This window comes from Oncorhynchus kisutch, linkage group LG17 (assembly GCF_002021735.2).
Source record: "Oncorhynchus kisutch isolate 150728-3 linkage group LG17, Okis_V2, whole genome shotgun sequence".
In the NCBI taxonomy this organism is placed as follows: Eukaryota; Metazoa; Chordata; class Actinopteri; order Salmoniformes; family Salmonidae; genus Oncorhynchus; species Oncorhynchus kisutch.
This window is the reverse complement of record NC_034190.2, coordinates 34,698,950-34,714,970: the sequence shown is the minus strand read 5'-3', so window position 1 is coordinate 34,714,970 and position 16,021 is coordinate 34,698,950. Positions and strand designations below refer to the sequence as shown.

Below are 16,021 nucleotides of genomic sequence, written 5' to 3'. Positions count from 1 at the left end.
CTCCTGACTCAGAAGTAGGAATACATGCATGAATGTAACGAATACAACATAAATAATGAGTATAAAACGGAAGTACAGCTGGAATGGAATGATAAAAAACACTAACAATCGCCCAGCAGAACAACGACCGCTTTAAGATAACAACGAACTGTATACAGGCGGCAGTGCAAACACAACCCAATGCCAAGGATCGGAACAACAATGCCAAACATACATTTGAATGCGCACTCAACTTTATGAGAGCAGCTCAGGGGATAGTATGCCAGGAGACTCTGATCTGCTGCTGGGAAACCGTGGCTAGTGGGAGAGGTGAGCGGATTTTCTGGGCAGGCTGTAAAGGGATTGACCAATGGGAGGCCTGGTCACTCAGGTCACTCAAAGTTACAGACAGTCACAGGGGGCTGAGATGCTCCCTCCCTCTGCTCATCGGACTTAAGATGCTCCCAAAGACAAACTGCCTCAACTCCCTTCCTGATCTCTTATATCTGTTTTTGTATGCTACAGTACATTTGCATTTCCTTTTTGTGTCGATTTTTAAGCGGGTTTTAGATACTTTATGTGATAAAAATCACTGTATCAGTTAGATGTATTAGTAATATTATTGTTCTATCTAGGAGCCTTGCAGCCTGGGCACAGTAAGTAGCTCACCCTGCCCCATTTTATGGCTCTGCTATCTTCCGCAGCAAGGTTAAAGTTTGGGGGAGCATGAGAAAGAGATGAAGAGAGTGTCAGAGATCACCAGCAGGGGAATTCTAAACAGGTATTCCTAACGGGCAGTAGAACAGGAGGAAGCGTGGGAGAAACAAGGGAACGAGGCACAGTCTCAAGAGACTCACCATTCAAGTGACGCCTGCTATCCTCGATCCCACAGCCTGCCTCTCGCTTTCACCACCTTAAAAAAAAAATACAAAAAATATTGGTCACGTACACATGATTAGCAGATGTTATTGCGAGTGTAGCAAAATGCTTGTGCTTCTAGTTCTGACAGTGCAGCAATATCTAACATGTAATCTAACAATTCCACAACAACTACCTAATACACACAAATCTAAGTAAAGGAATGAAATAAGAATACATACATATAAATATATGGATGAGCAATGACAGAGCAGCATAGGCAGGATGCAGTATACAGTATATACATATGAGATGAGTAATGCAATATATGTAAACATTGAAGTGGCATTATTAAAGTGGCCAATGATATCAAGTCTGTATGTAGGCAGCAACCTCTCTGTGTTAGGGATGGCTGTTTAACAGCCTGATGGCCTTGAGATAGAAGCTGTTTTTCAGTCTCTCGGTCCCAGCTTTGATGCACCTGTACTGACCCTCGCCTTCTGGATGGTAAAGGAGTGAACAGGCAGTGGCTCGGGTGGTTGTTGTCCTTGATGATCTTTTTGGCCTTCCTGTGACATCGGGTGCTGTAGGTGTCCTGGAGGGCAGGTAGTTTGCCCTGGTGATGCGTTGTACAGATTGCACCACCCTCTGGAGAGCCTTGCGGTTGTGGGCGGTGTAGTTTCCATACCAGGCGGTGATACAGCCCGACAGGATGCTCTCAATTGTGCATCTGTAAATGTTTGTGAGGGATTTAGGTGACAAGGCAAATTTCGTCAGCCTCCTGAGGTTGTAGAGGCATTGTTGCGCCTTCTTCACCACACTGTCTGTGTGGGTGGTCCATTTCAGTTTGTCTGTGATGTGTACGCTGAGGAAATTAAAACTTAATCAAGCCTACTACTGTTGTGTCGTCTGCAAACTTGATGATTGAGTTGGAGGCGTGCATGGCCACACAGTCATGGGTGAACAAGGAGTACATGAGGGGGCTGAGCACGCACCCTTGTGGGACCCCAGTGTTGAGGATCAGCGAAGTGGAGATGTTGTTTCCTATCTTCACCACCAGGGGGCGGCCCGTTAGGAAGTCCAGGACCCAATTGCACAAGGTGGGGTTGAGACCCAGGGCCTCAAGCTTAATGATGAGCTTGGAGGGTACTATGGTGTTGAATGTTGAAAAACATTCTTATATAGGTATTCCTCTGGTCCAGATGGGACGGTGCAGTGTGCGGTGTGATGGCAATTGCGTAGATCATTTTTGTTTGTGCGTAGGAAATCAATTAGACTCAAATTCTGCATGCATAGTAGCCTACTGTAATGGTAGTAGTAGCCTCTACTAGTTTTGCACTAACAGATCCTCTCACTATCCACACCTGTCTTGGGGGCGAGGAAGGGGGTTATAGAGGATCTTGTAAATGTCAACCTCCAGTGACTTTTGTTTTTTTCTTCTTACATGGACTCACACACCCTGTCCTCTCTCTTTCTCTCTCTCTCACTCTCTCACTCTCTCTCTCACTCTCTCTCCGGGTTTATTTTGGTCCAGAGAACATTGATGCTTCGGTTCATGATAAGTAATAAAGAACCTATAACATTCAGTATCTACACTTTAGTTGCCTTTACATCCAAATTCTCGGAATATAGCATAACGTTTAAATGTATCTTGTGGAATCAGGCATCCTACAACACATGCAGGATATCACATAGCCATGGGTACCAGAACATCACATGCCACATCATGTCTCAAAGTCAGTGTTGACTTGGACTGAAATATGTTCCTGGTACTCATTTTGGGTTCTGGTACTGTTTACATTAGGTGCAGGAGCTCCACAATACTTTTGAGATCATATTCTATAGGAGGAACAGGAGCTCAAGCAGGAGAACATTTGAGGTGCCGGTACTCAGCTACGGTGAGCTCCTGTCCAAGTCAAGCACTGCTCAAAGTGTCATACTCTGAATATGAGCCCGCTTGACTTTAGACAAGTCCAAGGGCAGCTGTGGTCTTACCTTGGGAAAAGGCCAATTGATGGACCCACTGTTATCACTCGAAGAAGCATTGGGTTTCATCCCGTGTTCTTTCGACTGTTTTTCAATTGCAACATACTGTCTTGCAGCCAAGCACACCCAATGCCCTGGAAAAAAATAATATTCAAATGTTTTCCCAAAGATTATAGCCTTTAAATTAAGATCATGTTAAACAGCTGGTTAATACAATTATTATCGAATGATCAAATCAATCCAAATACAAATCTTCCTTCTTTTTTTTTTGCCAAGATGCATCCAGTTCATTCCACACGCAATGTAGCCAAGATGATCACATCAATAGTGATGGGTGTCATTCAAATGAATTTCCTGTTCTGTAATTTATGTTCGTGTCGATTGCGACAACGACCTTGGCTCCCCATCCATCTGTGGCTTGACATTCTGAAGGGGCGTGTGCACATGACTTTGTGTTCACGTGTGGGCGTGTCCATGGACCCTATAGGAACATAAATTGCGAGCGCACCTTGCCGACATTGTGGACAGAGCAACTCACAAACGGTACTTTTCAAAGATATTAACCTCTTTATGGCTTCATAGCCAACTTGATATTTAATAGTAGAATTATGCGTTGTTTTTTTGTGGCAATTTACACTTCGGCAGGTTGAGTCCTACCTGGCGTTTTGAATAGATGTCTTGTATGACAAAAATTTGTATAGATGCAGGCTACAATGTGTGTAGATGAGAGAGAATAAATTAGCCTACGTGGCATGAATAGTTGAGTATTTTAGGTGAACAACTATTTTGGGCTCTTCTATTCTAATGTCAGGTATGCATTGTGCAATTCTTGGGATTCTATTGATGCCACAAAATAGATTTGTATCTAACACTGCTAGATTCTTTCTATAGTGACGGTTAATCAGTGATGCTTAATGTGTTGTTGTACATAGATGATTTTAGTTGCTTATTCAAATTTTGCCTCATGTTCATACTGTGCTGGGCTTTGTAACACAAGTTAATGACCTATTATTTTTGTTTTACCTTCAGCGAACTAGACCAGATCAGGCAGAATGGTGAAGATTGGAATCAATGGGTAAGTTGCATATTTTATCTTTTAAATGATATATTTTAACTTAACAGGCTGCTGACAGGATCAAGTGACAAGTTAATACCCTGGGCGGCATTGCACTTCTCTACTGTACATTCCATAGGTGCTTGCTCTCAAGTTCATAAGCCTGACCAAACTGCTGGACCCTGCATTATGACTTTAAAAAAAAAATGTTTAATTACATTTTAGTTGGGGGTGTGTCTGCTTCTGTCACTGGGCAAATTTAGAGTATTTGAAATTGTATTGTCTTAAAGAGAACATAAGAACTCTCTGTTGACAGGATCGGGTCACAGGATAGACCCTGGACTGCATTGTACTTCTGTACTGTACATGCCATAGTCCAGGGTTCCCCAACTGGCGGCCGGCCTGCGGGTGACTTTTTCTTTTTGGGTGTCGCTCCAAGTTTTCAAAAAAATATATGTATGTATGAATGTTTGTTGTTGGACATAAAAAGACTGTAAAAACACCAGAAAATCAGCTCCAAGTGATTTTACTTTAGGAAATCTGTTCCAAAGTATTCCCACGCGTAATAGAGAGATATACACAGTATGTGATCGTATACAAATGTAAGCAAGTTTTACTTCAATATTATATCCGTTTGGGCTTCTTGCAGTTATTTTTAATTATGTTCCGGGCCCCTGAACACCCGCTCAAGAAAACAAAGCCTGCGGCTGAGTCTAGTTGATGGTCCCTGCCATAGGCGCTTGCTCTCAAATTCACAAGCCTGGGTTGTACAGCTTTCACTAGAAACGAAACAGAAGCATACAGGCCGAAATGAGAAGGGACTACCTGAACTTGTCCAATGAATGCTTATTTTCATTTTTCGTTGCACTTTTTTATTGTTGTTGCTATGGTGTGTTTCAACACCTCCCTGGTCTGGCCACTTACCATCCTCTTCTTATTTATGGTTTGGTTGTCACAACGCCTCTTTGCAGCACTCTTGTATCTTTCCTCTCCTCAGCTGTCACATTCCTTTATTCTACCCATCTAATAATATCCTGCTAACCTTTTCAGCTGAAGTTCAGAGGTCACAGCGAGACAGTTTGGAGGAACTCTTACACCGATCCTATTCCTCTAACCTTTTATTTGACCAATAGTCAGCTGTCACTAAACTGCAGGAAGATTAAAGTTTGTTATGATAGACCCTTTCCCAAAATCAACCTAACAGTTTTACTGTGCCCACTTGAAAGACGAAACGCTGCGACCTGGAGATTGATATTTCACTCCTAAGTATGGAAACTAAATTATGTCTAATGACTGACTAAAAGATCATGCTGACTGTTCGCAGTTCCAAAACGGTTTGAAGTATAGTATGATGTAACTTTGTTGATCAGAATTAAATGACTTGTTAAAGGAAATTGATAACAAGGTATTTTTTTGCCAGAACACCTCACCAAAACCTTAATTTTTTTGCCTTGTGTTCTTTCTGATGTTTTTTAACTCCTTTCTGATGAACTTTGACTCCTTTGCTAAGCCATATGTTGACCCTTGTGTGCAGGACTCATTTTTGGTGTTGGTGTGTCTACCTGCGTCACATGGCTGCTGCCACCTGCTGGTATAGTGTGTGTGATATGGATTTGCTTATATATGAATTAAGACTGATTTTTCTCTTCTCAGATTTGGGCGTATCGGGCGCCTGGTGACCCGTGCCGCTGCCAAGAGCGGTGAAGTCAATGTCGTCGCAATCAACGACCCCTTCATTGACCTGGACTACATGGTGAACATTATATAGCCTATTGCTTAATATACCAAAATATAGGTTACTGAAATTGAGGGAGAGATGTAAACATATTTTTACCAAAGTCAGACCTTGAGTGGGTCAGTTTTTTTTCTTCCTTATTTTGGGTTAAACTCTAGAAAAATCTCAGGTGCACAGGTTTGCTGTTCTCATATTCAACACTTCTCTAAAGGTTGTTGTTCCATAGGTCTACATGTTCAAGTATGACTCCACTCACGGTGTATGGAAGCACAGTGAAGTGAGACAAGAGAATGGCAAGCTGATCATTGGCAACCTGCACATCACACTTTTCCATGAGTAGGTGTTTTTCCTTTTCTTTACTAATGCTCCAGCTGCATTCATTGGCTTATTTTGTGCATGGTTTGAAATGACAATGTTTCTGAGACACTGTTTTGTGCAGAATCAAATTGATGGGTTATATACTACTTCTGGCAATATGAGTATTTGGTGTCTTAAACATTCACATTGACTCTTGGGAATGCCTTAGCAGTAGGCTAGACCATGTATACAAGGTATGTGGATACCCCTTCAAATGAGTGGATTCGGCTATTTCAGCCACGCCTGTTGCTGACAGAGGTGTTTTAAAAAAATTGAGCACACAGCCATGCAATCTCTATAGACAAACAGTGGCAGTAGAATGGCCTTACTGAAGAGCTCAGTGACTTTCGATGTGGCACTGTACTAGGACGCCACCTTTCCAACAAGTCAGTTCATAACGTTTCTGCTGTGCTAGAGCTTCCCCGGTCAACTGTAAGTGCTGTTATTGCGAAGTGGAAACGTCTAGGAGCAACAACGGCTCAGCCGCGATGTGGTAGGCCACAAGCTCACAGAACGGGACCGCCGAGTGCTGAAGCTCGTAAAAATCATCTGTCCTCGGTTGCAACACTTACTACAGAGTTCCAAACTGCCTCTGCAGGCAACATCAGCACAAGAACTGTTCGTTGGGAGCTTCATGAAATGTGTTTCCATGGCCGAGCAGCCACCCACACCTAAGATCACCATGTGCAATGCCAAGCGTCAGCCGGAGTGGTGTAAAGCTCGCCGACATTGAAATCTGGAGCAGTGGAAACGTGTTCTCTGGAGTAATGAATCACACTTCTACATCTAGCATTCCGACAGACGAATCTGGGTTTGGCTGTTGGCAGGAGAATGCTACTTGCCCAAATGCATAGTGCCAACTGTAGAGTTTGGAGGAAGAATAATGGTCTGGGGCTGTTTTTCATGGTTCGGGCTAGGCCCCTTGGTTCCAGTAAAGGGAAATCTTAACGCTACAGCATACATACGTTCTAGACAATTCTGTGCTTCCAACTTTGAGGCAACAGTTTGGGGAAGTTCCTGTTTCAGCATGACAATGCCCCCGTGCACAAAGCGAGACCCATACAGAAATGCTTGTCGAGATCGGTGTGGAAGAACTTGACTGGCCTGCACAGAGCCCTGACCTCAACCCCATCGAACACCTTTGGGATGAATTGGAATGCCAATGACGAGCCAGGCCTAATCGCACTACATCAGTGCCTGACCTCGCTAATGCTTTTGTGGCTGAATGGAAGCAAGTCCCCGCAGTAATGTTCTAACATCTAGTGGAAAGCCTTCCCAGAAGAGTGGAGGCTGTTATAGCAGTAAAGGGGGACCAACTCCTTATACAGGTGAACCCATCCCTGCATTGCTATGGGAGTATATAGGACCCCTGTAATTCTAACCCTGATTTTGTGGTATAATCCTAACTTCCATCTCTTTGCCATCTTCAGGAGGGACCCTTCCCAGATCAAGTGGGGCGACGCTGGCGCTGACTACGTTGTTGAGTCTACTGGTGTGTTCACCACCATCGACAAGGCCTCTGTAAGTACCGCTCTTCACTAGCAGCAGGAAGTAGGAACGGTCTATACTTGAATTCTGTGAGAAATTGTTTTAATACTTCATGGCTATAATATTGTGGGTGAGCAGTGAGTAAGCACAGTGCTGTATATATTTTCATGTTTTAAATTGTTTTAATCGCCTCCAGACTACCAATTTTGCATATCATCGGCTGTATGTGACTGAACCAAGCAAGGCAGCCTTGATGCTGTGTATTTGTTGTTACACAAACGTACCCTTTGCCCTCTCACCCCACCATAGGCTCACCTGCAGGGAGGTGCCAAGAGGGTCATCATCTCCGCCCCCAGCGCCGATGCCCCCATGTTCGTGATGGGAGTCAACCACCATCATTACGATAACTCCCTGAAGGTTGTCAGGTAAGCCACTCCCCTCCACCATACCAATATTTTAAAGGAGCCGTGTGACACGTACAAACAGTCCTGCCACATAGTGATATGATACTTGTACAAACAGTCCTGCCACATAGTGATATGTTACTTGTACAAACAATCACTGAAACACACACTCACTCTGTTCCTGCAGGTCATAAACCCTCCCTCTGTCTTACTGAGAATGCGAGTACGAAACGTGGCCTGAAAACATCGGGACAATATCGCTAGAGAGGGTGTTTGACAGATTTTTGGAACAGAACTGTTTTCCACCATTTTGTCAAATTGTGTGTACTCGCATTCCACGCGTTGTTTACGTCACAGGGATTTCCATAGACCTTGTATTGACATTATATGGCAGCCGCATGTCTCCTCTTGAGGTAAGAAAACAACAAATCAGACTGGATAACATGGAAAACTATTGGTTTTTATACAGGTTGCAGCTCTTTAAATTATTACTTTATGTCTGTGTGGCACAATGTTAAATTACTAAACGTTTGTGGCGCTGTCATATTATTAAGAATGGTTCTTATATGCCGCTTTTCTAAAAGGCAATGAAGGAAACGGCAAGACGAAACAAACAAGAAAATTTGAAAGAACTGAGGTGGAGTGGGAGTTATGGGAAGGTTTAGACAGGACTAGGAGGACTGGTGGCGAGAAGTTCTAGACCCTGGGTGTAGCTGTAGAAAAGACCCTGTTGCCAAAACTCTGGAGTTTGGACTGGAAGAATACACCAGCGGAAAGGGAAAGTTGTGTTGCGTCCAGGTTTGTTTCAGAGAGGCAGGATTTAATGTGGTTCAAAGGCGGGTGGAGGAGTGGCTTGAATATGCTGATCTTGTAGTCGGCGTAACAGTGGACGTTGAGGTTTAAGTGGCGTAGCGTCTTTTCCGAGTGGGCGCATGTTGATTTATTATTGATAATGATGTCATGTCCTCACAGCAACGCCTCCTGCACAACTAACTGCCTGGCTCCCATCGCCAAGGTTATCAACGACAACTTCGGCATCATTGAGGGTCTCATGGTAAGAATGGATTCAAACAGCACAATTACCACAGGGACTGGGCTGTGGCGGTAAAAAGTGAGTCAACACTGGTGGAGACGTCAATATACATGCTAATGCTTACAACATTCATGTTGCTGCTCTGCACAAGCCCTGGGTTGTGTTCCTTAGGGTACACAATGGAGAAAAAAATTTTAAATTAGGTTTTCTTATTAGTTCAGATAGTAACTTCCTGTTTGGTGCCTAATGAACAACACCTCACATAGACTAACATCTATATCACTTGTTTCTTCCCACAGAGCACAGTTCACGCCGTCACAGCCACACAGAAGACCGTTGACGGGCCCTCCGGTAAGCTGTGGAGAGATGGACGTGGTGCCAGCCAGAACATTATCCCCGCCTCCACCGGCGCCGCCAAGGCCGTGAGCAAGGTTATCCCCGAGCTGAATGGGTATGAACCAATCCGGGGCCACTGGTTTCGTAATGGAGGTTTTACGACCATGGTGATAATGGATGGGATTTGTATTGTGCTTTTCACCAAGGGTGGCATCTGAATATTGCAAAGCTTTTACATTTCCCTAGCCCCATCCCTTGGCTGTATATCAAAACCAGGGCTGTCATTATTTTTTAAATTCAATCCCAGAATGTAGATTTAACTGAACTTCATGACCCACAGCAAGCTGACCGGCATGGCCTTCCGTGTCCCCACTCCCAATGTGTCCGTGGTTGACCTGACTGTCCGTCTTGAGAAGGCTGTAAGTCTCCCATTCACCTCTCTCTGCTGATTGATGTGTTTTATTGAAATGAATGTTATACACAAGTAAAGCGACTCTGAATAGCTAATTCCTCTTGCCCATGCTTCCAACCCACCGACAAGCTACCCTTGTTTTTGCACATTTCCTTACTGTCAACATAACATGCAACAGGCATTTGTCTCCTTTTGGTTACATTGTTCTACATTTTAATGTTTTCTCCTGTCTGCCTCAGGCCCCTTATGAAGAGATCAAGAGAGTCATCAAGGAGGCCTCCAAAGGACCCATGAAGGGAATTCTGGGATACACGGAGGACCAAGTAAATATTTTCCCATTCCAAGACCCTGCTTGAATACTATAAAATGCATTCCATTCCATACTTCCATACTTTCAGAAATCTGATCTAGCATGATTTGGTAGCTGTGAGTAAGGTTCTGTGTTGCTGTCATGTCAGTGATGACCACAAAGAAGGAAATAAGGAAGGATGCAATTTAAGAGTACATCAACAGGGCCCAAGCTTTCTTTACACTCATGCACTGAGCCTCAAGGTCATATGATACAATACCTGAGTTCAAACACTAGGGAGCAGTAGAGTGATTGTTAACTGGTGGTTCAATTCAGTTTTTCACATAATGAGCCTAAAGCCTGTTGCTCTCCCCCCTCAGGTGGTGTCCACAGACTTCAACGGCGACAAACGTTCCTCAATCTTCGACGCCGGGGCAGGCATTGCACTCAACGACCACTTTGTCAAGCTGGTCTCATGGTATTTATCTATCTAGACCTACACCCCCCCCCCCCCCCAACACACACACACAATCAATATTATAATTGAGTATTTATATACATTATAAAGACTCCTTCCTCTTGCTCCCTCTCCCATAGGTACGACAATGAGTATGGCTATAGCAACCGCGTCATTGACTTGTGTCTGCACATGGCACTCAAAGAGTAATGTTTCCACAACACACCTCCACCCCCCCCCCCCCCCATGGCCTCTTCCTTCTCCTGAACGGACATCCAAACAGTCCTCCGCCAGAGAAGGAACCAGTAAAGTCTATAGCAATGTTTTATAATATGTCACACCTCTGTTCTGTTCAGAAGACTGAGTCTGATTTTTGCCTGCAGAATATTCCTGTGCCTTAGTTCACAATAAAAGTAATTTGTTTCTGAACAAAAAAAAATGTAATCGTCTCAGTCGCACATCTTGTAAATGCATGAATTGTTCACCACGCATGAATTTAGATCTGTTTACATTTTTTATTTCTGTGAATCAAACTTGTTATTCAGGGTACGTTTCATTACAGCTCAACAGAGGCTGTAAAACATTTGGACCATGAATGGCATGCTAAAATGTTCCCATTTACTCAAGTCTGAGTTTTAAAATGATGTTGACAAGAGAAGTGTAGACGGACTTATCTTGCCTATCAACACCTAGTGGAAAGTGAAAGTATACCGTTTCTGAGGAGTGATTGAGTTCTTCAGAAGTGGGTGTAACTTTTTTTAAGAACCTTTTTAACTGAAACCATTTTGGGGAATGGGGAAATCGTAAATATTACATGAATGGGTGTGTCTTCGTCTTATTGCCAAAGTTAGATTGTGCCTTTTAAATTTGAAGGCTAAATGGGTTTGACATGCCCCATCTTGCGCTCTTTCTGTGTCTCATAGAGGTGGAAGATAATGTTGGGAAAACCCTCTTCCAGCCCGACCACAGCTGCTCCTACCAATGCCACATCCACAAGTCAAAGCAAAGAAAGTCATGGCTCCTGTACCCACAGCCCTGCATGTTGAGGAGGAAGAAGCACTTTCCTCCATTCAAGGTCTTACTGCCTATGTCCACTCCCCTAACACAGGTCGGTCAAATTGACATTGTCACTGTGGAAAATGAGTGCACCCACTTAAAGGGGTAGTTTTCCAGGTTTTTACTGCAATCCTAATTGATTTTGTGTTCGAACAGGTAGACAAACATTTATCTCCCAAAAACGTGGTGATATTGTGACAATATAATTTGGATTTAAATATTTCTCAGCAATTTTGGGAAAAAAATATATAGAAGCATGGCAGGCATGCATTGCTTGCTTCACATGGCTTTCTGTAGAAAACTATCCCTTTATGTTTGTTTCTGCCCCTTCACTTGTTCAGGACAGGACCAATGTAACAAAACAACTACTGACAAGATACCAACATCCATAACTTCAAGTATGTTAAATACTGACAAGTTTACTACACCAAAGACCACCACCACCACCTTTGAGAGAACACCATTTTCCCCAATTACAAGTCAGTATACACAATTCTACCAGGACAGTGACAACCACCATTGAGAATAGTGCAACATCCTCCATTTCCAACTGTGAATATCTCTTCCTGTTACACTAGGATGCATAAGTCTGATTTTAATGCCTAGGTCGATTCCTGTGGGGGACATACTGTACACACACAGTACACGTTCAAAATGCTATTGGAAGATGATCTTAGTGAATATTTCATTCCTGTCACGCCCTGGTCTTAGTATTTTGTGTTTTCTATATTCATTTGGTCTGGCCAGGGTGTGACATGGGTTTATTTTGTGTTGTGTTTATGTATGGGGGTTTTTCGTAGGTTTTGGGATTGTGGCTTAGTGGGGTGTTCTAGCAAAGTCTATGGTTGCCTGAGGCGGTTCTCAATCAGAGGCAGGTGATTCTCGTTGTCTCTGATTGGGAACCATATTTAGGCAGCCATATTCTTTGAGTATTTCGTGGGTGATTGTTCCTGTCTTTGTGTTAGTTGTCACCAAATAGGTTTTCACGTTCCGTTTGTTGTTTTTGTATTGTCGTGTTTATTCGTCATTAAACATGTATCGTATTAACCATGCTGCATTTTGGTCCGACTCTCTTTCACCCGAAGAAAACCGTAACAGAATCACCCACCACACCAGGACCAAGCAGCGTGGTGACAGGCAGCGGCAGCAGGAGCAACCAAGGTTGGAATATATGACTTGGGAGGAAATAGACAGGTGGGCGGTCGACCCAGAGAGAGTGCCGGAGCCCGCCTGGGATTCGCTGGAGCAGTGTGAAGAGGGCTATAGGAGAATGGAGTCGAAGAGACAAGCACGGCGGCGCAGAAGGAAGCCCGAGAGTCAGCCCCAAAAATGTCTTGGGGGGGGGGGGCTCAGGGAGAGTCAGGGTTCAAACCTGAGCCAACTCCCCCTGTTTATCGTGAGGAGCAGCGATCACAGGACTTCTGGACGTGGGAGGAGATATTGGACGGAAAAGGACCCTGGACACAGCCTGGAGAATATCGCCACCCCAAAGAAGAACTGGAGGCGGCGAAAAGCGGAAAGGCGCAGGTATGAAGAGGCAGCACGGCGACGCGGATGGAAGCCCGAGAGTCAGCCCCAAAAATGTATTGGGGGGGGGCTCAGGGAGAGTGTGGCAGAGTCAGGGTTCAGACCTGAGCCAACTCCCCCTGTTTATCGTGAGGAGCCAAGGAGGAGACCAGAACCAGAGCTGGTGTTGGAGGTGAGTGAAGCAGAGACTGAAGGAGTTAATGGGGAAAGTGGAGGAGAGCGTTATGAGGGAGTTGCTAGGTTGGTGCTTTAGATACGATATTCGCCCGACGGAGCGTGTCGGGGATTTGATGGCACCTGGGTCAGCGCTCCATACTCGTCCTGAGGTGCCGTGGACAGACGCCCACCCGGACCCTCCCCTATGGGTTTAAGTGTGTGGCCGGGAGTCCGCACCTTGGGGGGGGGGGGGGTTCTGTCACGCCCTGGTCTTAGTATTTTGTGTTTTCTATATTCATTTGGTCTGGCCAGGGTGTGACATGGGTTTATTTTGTGTTGTGTTTATGTATGGGGTTTTTTCGTAGGTTTTGGGATTGTGGTTTAGTGGGGTGTTCTAGCAAAGTCTATGGTTGCCTGAGGCGGTTCTCAACCAGAGGCAGGTGATTCTCATTGTCTCTGATTGGGAACCATATTTAGGCAGCCATATTCTTTGGGTGATTGTTCCTGTCTTTGTGTTAGTTGTCACCAGATAGGTTTTCACGGTCCGTTTGTTGTTTTTGTATTGTCGTGTTTATTCGTCATTAAACATGTATCGTATTAACCACGCTGCATTGTGGTCCGACTCTCTTTCACCCGAAGAAAACCGTAACAATTCCTTCTGACATTTCAGTGGATGGCAGGCCAGAGATTGACATTAGAAAAGATGCTGGGGTGAGATCTACACAAGATGCGGCAGGAGTTCATGAACAACAGCGATCTGTCCACAATAAGAGGGCGTGGCCTGTCAGCAAGTCATGCTCTTCTCTCCATTCATCCAAGTGACCAAGTACAACATTCAACACTTAACCTTGGATATATGCACAACTTTTATGTATGTGTCAAAATGGTCAAATAAAATAAATGTTATTTTCCCATATTTCAGCCGTCCTCTACCAAACGAGAGGAAATCACGTAATGGCGCATCAGCGCTTGATGATCAGCAACAACGTCCCTGACATTGGAGGTCTTTCTACTCCAAGAACTCTTAGATTATCCCCATGGAATTCTCATTTTTCTGGGGTCTTTTGGGAATTCCCCTAACCTCAACTCTTTCCAATACCAATACATGTAATTCACTTACGTTACACTTGTTGGAGAACTGTGCATTGAAATTACAACCATTATTAGGGATAATGGCTCATCTGAAAAGTGACGTGTTGGTTATTTCCATTCCAGTTTTATTTCAGTCTAATGCTCCTTCAAGGGTTTTTCTTTATTTTTACTGTTTTATACACTAGAATAATAGTGAAGACATCAAAAACATGAAATCACACATATGGAATCATGTAGTAACACAAAAAGTGTTAAACAGATCTAAATATATTTTATATTTTAGATTCTTCAAAGTAGCCACCCTTTGCCTTGTTGACAGCTTTGCACACTTGGCATTCTCTCAACCAGCTTCATGAGGAATGCTTTTCCAACAGTCTTGAAGGAGATCCCACATATGCTGAGCACTTCTTGGCTGCTTTTCCTTCACTCTGCAGTCCAACTCATCCCAAACCATCTCAAGTGGGTTGAGGTTGGGTGATTGGCCAGGTCATCTGATGCAGCACTCCACCACTCTCCTCCTTGGTCAAATAGCCCTTCCACAGTCTGTAGGTGTGTTTTGGGATATTGTCCTGTTGAAAAACAAATTATAGTCCCACTAAGCGCAAACCAGATGGGATGGCGCATTGCTGCAGAATCCTGTGGTAGCCATGCTGGTTAAGTGGGCCTTGAATTCTAAATAAATCACTGACAGTGTCACCAATAAAGAACCCCAACACCACCACCTCCATGGTTCACAGTAGGAACCACACATGCGGGGATCATCCGTTCACCTACTCTGTGTCTCACAAAGACAAGGCTGTTGGAACCAAAAATCTCAAATTTGGAGTCAGATTTCCACTGGTGTAATGTCCATTGCTCGTGTTTCTTGGCCCAATCAAGTATTTTCTTCTTATTGGTGTCCTTTAGTAGTGGTTTCTTTGCAGGAATTCAACCATAAAGGCCTGATTCAAGCAGTCTCCTCTGAACAGTTGATGTTGAGATGTGTCTGTTACTTGAAGTCTGAAGCATTTATTTGGGCTGCAATCTAATGAATGTATCTTCTGCAGCAGTGGTAACTCTGGGTCTTCCATTCCTGTGGCGGTCCTCATGAGAGCCAGTTTCATCATAGCGCTTGATGGTTTTTGCAACTGCACTTGAAGAAACTTTCAAGGTTCTTGATTGACTGACCTACATGTCTTAAAGTAATGATGGACTGTAATTTCTCTTATTATTTGAGCTGTTTTTGCCATAATATGGACTTGGTCGTTTACCAAATCTTCTGTGTACCATCCCTACCTTGTCAAAACACAACTGATTGGCTCAAATGCATTAAGAAGGAAAGAAATTCCACAAATTAACTTTTAACAAGGCACACCTGTTCATTGAAATGCATTCCAGGTGACTACCTCATGAAGCTGGTTGAGAGAATGCCAAGAGTGCGCAAAGCTGCCATCAAGGTACAAGGTGACTACTTTGAAGAATCTCAAATATAACATATATTTTGATTTGTTTAACACTTTTTTTGTTTACTACACGATTCCATATGTGTTTTTTCATCATTTTGATGTCTTCACTATTATTCTACGATGTAAAAAATAAGGGAAACCCCTTGAATAAGTGGGTGTGTCCAAACTTTTGACAACTACTGCATATGTTCATGTTCATTATAATTCCATGTATTCTGTGTAATTTTAAAATGAAAGGGATTTGACAAAAAAAATGCATTTTGTGAATGTGTTTTTAAAGGATCAAAACTGTGAGGGATTATTTTATTTTTCAAACTAATGGTATCTGAGCATGTTTCAAGGGTATATCTAGATTTT

General features: G+C 43.6%; 1 protein-coding gene across 1 annotated transcript; it reads left to right on the top strand.

The window, feature by feature from the left end:
- The first annotated feature begins 3,282 nt into the window (after positions 1-3,282).
- On the top strand, positions 3,283-10,837 carry LOC109907556 (glyceraldehyde-3-phosphate dehydrogenase-like). Its single transcript, XM_020505592.2, has 12 exons — positions 3,283-3,366; positions 3,853-3,898; positions 5,531-5,630; positions 5,839-5,948; positions 7,400-7,490; positions 7,767-7,882; positions 8,834-8,915; positions 9,194-9,345; positions 9,571-9,649; positions 9,882-9,965; positions 10,312-10,409; positions 10,529-10,837. Exons 2-12 carry the CDS (start codon positions 3,876-3,878, stop codon positions 10,596-10,598), a joined length of 1,005 nt encoding a protein of 334 aa, XP_020361181.1. The 5' UTR covers positions 3,283-3,366; positions 3,853-3,875; the 3' UTR covers positions 10,599-10,837.
- The last annotated feature ends 5,184 nt before the right edge of the window (positions 10,838-16,021 follow it).

Bases quoted from the DNA above. Each gene is read 5' to 3' on its own strand.
- LOC109907556 (XM_020505592.2), top strand. From the start codon at position 3,876: ATGGTGAAGATTGGAATCAATGG. The intron at 7,491-7,766 runs GTAAGTACCGCT...ACCCCACCATAG, and splicing joins CCACCATCGACAAGGCCTCT to GCTCACCTGCAGGGAGGTGC. The intron at 9,346-9,570 runs GTATGAACCAAT...CATGACCCACAG, and splicing joins GTTATCCCCGAGCTGAATGG to CAAGCTGACCGGCATGGCCT.